General features: G+C 42.3%; 1 protein-coding gene across 1 annotated transcript in view; it reads left to right on the plus strand.

Annotated features, from left to right (window-relative positions):
• The window catches only part of PTCHD3 (patched domain containing 3), an 8,807-nt gene extending 887 nt beyond the window's left edge, over nucleotides 1-7,920 (plus strand). Inside the window, exons 2-5 of the mRNA XM_009275242.1 lie at nucleotides 21-95; nucleotides 441-562; nucleotides 2,343-2,488; nucleotides 6,320-7,920. Coding sequence (XP_009273517.1) covers nucleotides 21-95; nucleotides 441-562; nucleotides 2,343-2,488; nucleotides 6,320-7,920 — 1,944 coding nt within the window. The remainder of the gene's footprint in view (nucleotides 1-20; nucleotides 96-440; nucleotides 563-2,342; nucleotides 2,489-6,319) is intronic.
• The last annotated feature ends 537 nt before the right edge of the window (nucleotides 7,921-8,457 follow it).

The following is an 8,457-nucleotide window of genomic DNA, read 5'->3' on the forward strand; positions in this document are numbered from 1 at the left end:
ACGGCCCCACGGCGGCGGAGAGGCGGGGGTGGCTGGAAAGCTTCCAGCAGGACATCCCGGTGAAGCTGGCGGCATTGAACTCCACCTCCATTCAGGTAACGCAGCAGTGGGTACAGCCGTGCAGGGGCCGCCGAGACCAGAAATGCCCGGGCTGCCCCATCGCCAGAAGGGAGATGGTGGAGGAAAAAGGGGGGGGCCGGCCTGTAGGCTTAGCTGCAGCGCTCCAAGCAGTGCTTCCAGTGTCATCCACTCTGCACTGCTCATGCGATGTACTGTCCTTGGCCTCTGCTTGGTGCAAGCGGCACTTCTGGGGGTTCTGAGGGCCACGGAAATGCGTTAGTGCCAACATGATGTTTAGCATTGCCTGTGCATGTGTATACAAGACCAAGAAAAAGAGTAGGAGTGCTTCATCTTTTCTTTCCGTGTTGTTTTAATGACAGGTGACTTACTTTACCTCGCTGTCCAGACAACAGGAGTTTGAAGGAAATACCAAGAGCGTGATCCCGCTCTTCTCCATAACGTATTTCTTGACAATAACCTTTTCAGTTGTCTCTTGCCTAAGGTAAAATGTCTTCTAAGCTATGGATCAATGAAAAGTGACCTTCACTCTTGTTTACCTTGCCTAAATTGGTTTCTGCTCTTGTAAAATGAAGTCATTTTTGAACCTGCAGACTTCATGTAATAATAGGCAACATGTATTTCTTTGCTGATTCTCTCCTACTTGTGTGTTTTTTCCCAACCGCTTAAACGGGGTTCGTGATAAGTATCAGATGAATATGTGAACAAGTGTTCAGTTCAGACACACACAGCTTGAATACTAGAATCCATTTGTCTGTTCTTTGAAGCTATCAGTTATTTCTGTTGTGCCCGCCTCATAAGAATCCTTTTTGTAGCTGATAGTTTTGGAACTATTTAAACAACTGAAACAACCCTCTACTCTTTATCTTTTTAAGAGGTCTGATGTGCTGTGCTTTGGCACTGAAAAACACTATGCCAAAGTAAATGCTTTTAACTATGAAAGGGTTCTACTTTACCCTATGCAGGAAGGGGGCCAGAAGCGTGATCTAGCCAGCCTGGCAGCAGCAGAATTCCACACAAGCACTTCTGTTGAATAAAACTTACCAGCTCAACGTGGCATACCCAGTGGAGACGTTCACTGAAAAGATGTGTAAAAGTCAAACAGAAAAGTCATCATCTGGGGGGAGGGAAGGAATAAGTGGTGCTATTGCTAAGGTTATTCTACTACTTTCTTGCTTCATTCGTAGCTTCTGTCCTCATCCTGCCTGCAAGATACTAAGTATACCATGCTGAGATCTGTTTGTACCTTTTTTGTGCTACCTGCTCAGTTAAAGTACAGATGACCAAGCAGTAGCTTCATAGGTTACTGCAAGTCGGGTATGGCTTTAGGTATTCTGCTTGCTAATAGAGTCTGAGCCTTAGCTGCCGTCCACAAAGAACTTAGCCTGCCCTTTGTGCTGGTGGAAGGTGAACCATTGTACATTTGACAACCGTACGGCAGTGTTTGTGTGCTGTGCTTGAGAAATAAAGTTCTACTCGGAGGGTGGGCTTATTGGGTTAGTGCTTGCATCAAGCTATACAATTAGGCTATACAATTTCTGGGCGTCAGCTGTCTCAGGCCCAGTCGTTCGTAAGCGCAGACAAAGGACAGTTCCACCAACACATGCTTCTTGCCTTGGAAGCGAGAGGTTCTCAAAGTTCAGAAATGGTCTACAGCCTGGAAAATACTACTAATCAGGAAAGAGGCAACTCTCTACCCACTCAGTGTGGTGCTGTCAATGGCATCACATGCAAAGTCTCCCACTGGGAGCGTTTCACAGGGAATCCTTGAGCCAGCCCTCCAGGGCGTCTTGGCAAATGGCTGGTAGCCAATCTGTCTGCTGAGAAAGCTTCTGTACACAGCACTTACTGCCTGGGAGATGCTTCCCTACTGCACTGATATGCTACACCAAGAACCTGTGTAAAAGGAAGGAGCTTCTGAAAATTCATAATTTTTTGGGTCACCCTAAATCTAGCTTCTCACTGGTAGAGCTTACGTATTTTCATTTTGCCAGCTTTCTTGTTACTGATGCAAAGATTAGTACACATCTTTACTCTTATGTATATAACTGGCTAGCAGTAATAATATATTTAGCATCTCCTGTATAAATTAATCTTGTCCAATGCTGACACCTGGGAGCTCTCCCGCAAATAGCAGCTTTCATCAAGAGTTCTCTTCACAGATGGGATACTGTTGGTATCTGTGCAGAATACTCACTTGTCCTACCAAACACCTTGGTGAAATATTTGACATGTAACTAAGATATTCCTTAAAATATTTTCAGACTGAGCTGTATAAGAAATAACGTCTGGCTTGCATGCTGTGGAGTGATTTCTGCTGGTTTAGCCGTATTAAGCAGCTTTGGATTGATGCTCTTCTGTGGAGTGCCGTTTGTGGTCACTGTAGCAAACGCACCATTTCTTATTCTAGGTAAGTAGAAAAAGCAAGTCGGATTCAAATATGAAGACTAAAGTGGAGTTAAAACAACCTGACAGTGTTACTCTTACAATAAGAGCATCAGATCACACGCAGTTCCATCCTGCGGTGAGGGGGGGGACACTTGGAGGTCCAGCCTCTGAGCTCCTACAGGTGGGTGAGCCACTCAGCTCAGCAAATCCTCACTGGGACAGGAGCCCGGCTCTGGTGGAAGGGCAGCTTTTCCCAAAAAACGATGCCTGCTCTATTTCCACTGCTATGGCATGAAAACTATAAATGAGAGGGTGGTAAGGTTAGCACTTCTGGCATCGTTCGAGCGTCCCTGGTAATTTAGCCATGCTGATTAATCATTTATTTAACTATTGCTAATGCTTGAGGTGAGCTCAACAGGGTTCTGTCACTGTATTCCTCTGTATCATCCCCTGCTGTTTTCTGTAGGCGTACTATAAGCATTTACATACCTCATTAGCTCTGGATAAGTTTGTCTACCCCAAATCAGTTTGTTGTTAGTACTGTTCTATGGAACTGCTGAATTTGTTAGCAGTTTAAGCAGGTGCAGAGGTCTTCCCCAAACCATCCACCACCTCTTTTTGCAGTAGTGAGAGCTCCCTACTTCTCTGCTGTTAGTCAGCCTCAGGGAAGGTCAACAGCAGCACCATGGAACATGTGTCCAGCGTGCAGCTCATGCTACACTAGCACTGACTTAATCCAGTACCTGTATTATGAGGTGAATATGGGAAGTAAGTTACCGTAACTTTTTGTATCCCATTTCCAGAGTGTAGTCTTTGGTCAGATAAAATTGGGCCTGAATACGGCTTAAGCAATAAGCAGGACTGTCTGTAATTTCAAATAAGAAATCCATCTCGTTTTGTTAAGATGTGAAATTTCCTCTGCAATATAATGACTATGTAGTAAACAGTATCATTTAGCTGTACAACTGAAGTGATGCACCATTCGTGCAACCAGCTCCCCCCAAAAGTGCAAGGAAGTTAGTATCATTGCATCGCCGTTGCACAGACTGCTTGACAGCCAGCGCTGAACTTTCCAAATACCATTAGATAATGTTGTTGCAAATAAATTACTGCTTTTAAAATCCTTATCTGGTCTCCTATATGATAAATTCATGTGATGTTTTCTTGGTCTTGGTCTCATGCTGAGGAAAGCACATGGAACTCCCGGGTTGATAGAGGCTCCGCATCATACTGGATGTCTAATGCAAATACTCCTTAGGAGATGCGTAGTTTCTTTGTTTCCTGCATAATTCAAATGCATTTTGTATTTACATTTATTTGCTCATCAAATGCACAGGCTCTTAATGTCACAAAGACCCTTTTGTATACCTGGAAAAGGGCTTAAGCCAGTCTCTTCAGATCTTTATAAATAACATGCAGACTTCCGTCTTCCTCACGTTAAAGCAAACAAATTACCAGTACATAAGATGAATTGCTTTTGAAGCCTGCCTGCTTTCTGGAAGCAGTCTGGCTCGCCACCATCCAGTATTACCTTTTCACTTCCTGCTTATCTTGTTCCTGGTTTCTGGCTGATCTCCTGAGATCTAAGAGCCAGTCCCAAGCATTTAAAAGTCAGAGGCCTGGTTAAAAATCATGAGTCTTTTTCTAGAATAACAATTCTGTGTGTTTTCTTTTTTTGGTTTGTGGGTTTACATGGTTGGTTGTTTTTACGGTGTGTTCAGGTAACATTTTCAAACTTTCCTTCGCAGTTATAAGGAATAGGCGTGAGTGGGAGGGCTGAATACTGAGATTGCTACTTAACCCCGGTATGCTAGAAGGGGCTTTTTTAAGAAAACCATCTCATCAAAATCATAGAAGGTGAGGCCTGGAGGGAGCCTCATGAGGTTGCCCTCACTGCTGCAAGGCAGGATCTAACTAAACCACTCCTGGCAAATGTTTTTAAGAACTTCTTGAGAATTAAACAGGACACTGTTTCTAGTAATTATCTCAAGAACTTTTGAGGCTTCCCTGATATCTTTAAGTTGATTGTTCCTTGTTCTTCCACATACATGGAACATAGTTGATTTTATTATTATTATTTTTTAACAGTCCTTTATTCATTAGAGAACTGTTATCGTGCTGTCTTCCACAGTGTTGAATAGTCAAGTATGCAGACAGATTAATATCAGAGATGATACAGCCCCTGTCTGGTCCACCTTTTTTCTGGACACTATCTTGCTCAGTAGGGATAGCTGACCTTCACTTAGAGCAGCTTCTGATGTGCTGTATTTTTAAAGCCAGACATAGTAGCGTAACTCCAAGTTTGGTTTATCTAACTATGCTAGCTGGTATGTTCAGCTGTACCTGCTATGCAGAATGCAGTTTCTGGGAGAGGTTCAGGGAAGACAGCCAAAGGTAAAAGTACTTTCAGCCACCTGCCACTAATCTACCTGTGTTCTTGGACCAGCACCTATCCATATGTCTTTCCTGCTAATGGATTCTAACCATCTTTCACACATCAAGCTTTTTTCTTACCTGTTTGTCATATAGCTCTCCATTTCCTGTCCTTCCTCCCTCCACCCAGATCTTTTTCTGCCACTTAACCAGTTATTCTCCATTTTATATTTGTGCAGTCCTTTTTTGTTTATTTGTTTGTTTCTGGAGTGCTTTGTTCATTGACTTACTGTAATTCTGAAAAGCAATTAAATTAGTATTTGCCCAGTTTATTTCTCCCGTTTATCAAACTTGCTGTGAGTTGATCGTACCCCTTGAAGTGCTTGGAACCTTTCCCAGACGTCACTGGGAATTTAAATGTATTTTCTGTTTTCTCGATTAACACATTGACTAGCCCTGTACTAGTGCTTTCCCTGAATGCCTTTGATCGAGATACCTACCCAGTTTTACAAATAATTTTGCGTGTTTACTGGCAATTGATTGTTCAGGCAGCAGATAGTGATTTCTTCTATTCTTTTATGCTTAGCTATATAGTTTTTGCTTGCTCCTCTGTTCATGCTGTCTTGCTTCCCTTTTTTGTGTGATTAATTTAATTTTCAGGGAATAGAAAAGCCCTTGATACACTAATATTGGCAAAATACTGAAAGGTCTGTGATTAAAATCTCGAGAGTTAGCAGAGCTGAGAGAAACACATTGGCTCTTCCTTTTTGAACTTCGGCTCGCTTACTCGTGTCTTAGCAAAAACTCTAGCCCAGGATCCAGTCTTCCTGGCAGGGTTTCCCAGGACTCTGGTGGGTTATATATGCAGGCACATCAGTATAAATGTGAAGATAAATGAGTAATAAATCATGAATAGATGCTCAAAGATAAACTGGAGAGAAGGTAAGTGGAAAGCAAAGAGCATAAAAAAGCGAGCCACTGGAAAACTGGGATGACTGTTTTCCCATGTGATAGCCACTGCTCTCCCTGTGTGCTGAACACAGAGCAATAAATTACTGGTCTAATTTGCAGCAGTGATGAAGAAGAGATTCCAGAGGTAGTGGGGGATGCTTCTAGTGATAAGGATAGTTGAGCATGAGAATAAGCGATGTATTTAAATCTATGTAATCACTGGACAGCAGATACAACACACTTGTCACAGGTAGACTAGGTGTGCTCAGTCCTTCAGCAGAGTAGAGTTGAGGGATCAACAACCCATCAGGTCACCGGGAGTTGCTGAAATGCAATAAATTCAGCTACACACAAAGCATCTGTTTTCCTGTATCTGTTTAACTTGCATCAGCACTGAAGCAATGTTAATAGCCTAACTTTGTTTTTCAAAATTTTATGCAGACTTAAATGCGATTCATTTTGTACTTTTGTTGGGCATTAGTGGAAGGTGCCTTTTGCAATGCAGCGTTAACTTTTTCTGCTCCCGCAGGAGTTGGTGTTGATGACATGTTCATCATGATTGCTTCCTGGGAACAAAGTTCCAGAAAGAAAGAGAAATCCGATGTTAAATCTCGGTTGGCCGAGACTTACGCAGAAGCAGCCCTTTCTGTGACCATCACCACTCTCACAGATGTTTTGGCCTTCTTCATTGGCACCTGGACTGCTTTTCCGTCCGTGAGATCATTTTGCCTCTATACAGGCACTGCTTTTGTCTTCTGCTATTTATATACCATGACCTTCTTTGGGGCAATTATTGTATTAAATCATAAAAGCGAACAAGAAAACCGACACTGGCTGACTTGTATGCCTGTGAGAGTAGATGAAGATCAGGCTGAGAAGTCCTGCTTGTACAATGCTTGCTGTATAGGCAGCTGTTCTAGGCAGTCATCTCAGCCAGAAAGTGAACATCCAATGATCATATTCTTTAAAAAGTATTATGGTCCTTTTTTTACAAATAAGTGGATCAAGCTACTTGTGGTGTTGCTGTACGGAGCATATTTGGGTGGCAGTATTTATGGATGTACTCAGATCAAGGAAGGCATCGATCTTCGAAATCTGGCGAGTGATGACTCCTACGTTATTCCATACTATGATGATGACGACAAATACTTTTCAGCATATGGACCCAGGGTCATGGTTGTCATTACTGAAAGTGTAGATTACTGGAATGAGACTGTTCATCTTGGCATTGAGAACTGCACACAGAATTTAGAGGGCATTTCCTATGTAGATAAGAACCTCTCAGAGTCATGGCTGAGAGTATACACAAAACTTGCCAAATGGGGCTTGATAAATATAAGCAATAAGACTCTTTTCATTAATAACTTACCTACCCTGTTAAAAATTGTTCCCAGTTTTGAGTGGGACATTAACAAGACTCAGGATGAAATAGAAGCTTCACGTTTCTTCATCCAGACGGTGAACGTGACCTCAGCTGTTGATGAGAAGAATCTTCTCAATCAGTTAAGAGAGACAGCCAAGCAGTGCAGTGTTCCATTAATGGTGTACCACCCTGCGTTCATCTACTACGATCAGTACCTGGTAATAGTGCAGAACACCATTCAGAACGTTGTCGTTGCTGCTGGGGCAATGCTCGTTGTCTCCCTTTTGCTCATTCCCAACCCGTTGTGTTGCTTGTGGGTGACTTTTGCTATAGCTTCTGTTATAGTTGGTGTTGCTGGTTTCATGACATTTTGGTACGTCAATCTAGATTCTATATCCATGATCAACCTGGTAATTTGTATAGGGTTTTCAGTAGATTTTTCTGCTCATATTTCCTATGCCTTTGTTACGAGTGGAGAGTCATCAGCCAATAAAAGGGCAATTGAAGCTCTGTCCCTGCTAGGTTACCCAGTATTACAAGGTGCAGTTTCTACTATATTAGGAGTAGTTGTCCTGGCTGCAGCAAAAGCCTACATCTTTAGGACATTTTTCAAGATCATGTTCCTTGTTATTTTGTTTGGGGCTCTTCACGGTCTTGTTTTTATTCCGGTGTTTTTAACCTTTTTTGGAAACTTTGGCAGATCACCCCGCAATACCAAATCTAAAAAGCCAGAGTTTAGGTTTAGAGATGATAAAGATTGTCCATGACTAAGTTAAATGTAATAGATTACGTATTTATGTGTAGATTAAAAAGCAGTGACTTTCAAGGAATCTAAGACATGAAGAAAACGAAGGAGAGAAAAATAAATACAGCAGGGAAGCAAAGGCTTCAGAAAAGCCAGGCAAGAAAAGTAACAGAAGAAGAAATGAAAACGCACAGAATGGATTTGCGCTTCTCATTTTTGTGTGTGCTTGACTAACACTTTAATGTTGTTAAACCTTTTTTTGTGACTTGTTTACCAAATGTATTAAAATTGTTATGAACACTGACCACTGCATCAGCTTAATGGACTATGTTACAGGTTTGTCAGGCAATGTACCCAGGAGGGAAGAATAATTCCCGCTGGTGTGCGTTTCCTGCCTGTTCACCTTGATGCTGTAACTTGTGGGGATGGGAATCTCCCGAGTTTGATTTTAATGAGCAAACATTGTACCACCTGGCACGAGAAGGCACATAAACAGAAGATAACAGAGGAAGCAATATGCTGCAGCTGAAAGGAGGAAAAGGAATGTGCTGCAGCTGGA

The sequence above is a fragment of the Aptenodytes forsteri genome, unplaced genomic scaffold, assembly GCF_000699145.1.
Source record: "Aptenodytes forsteri isolate BGI_AS27 unplaced genomic scaffold, ASM69914v1 Scaffold336, whole genome shotgun sequence".
Lineage (NCBI taxonomy): Eukaryota > Metazoa > Chordata > Aves > Sphenisciformes > Spheniscidae > Aptenodytes > Aptenodytes forsteri.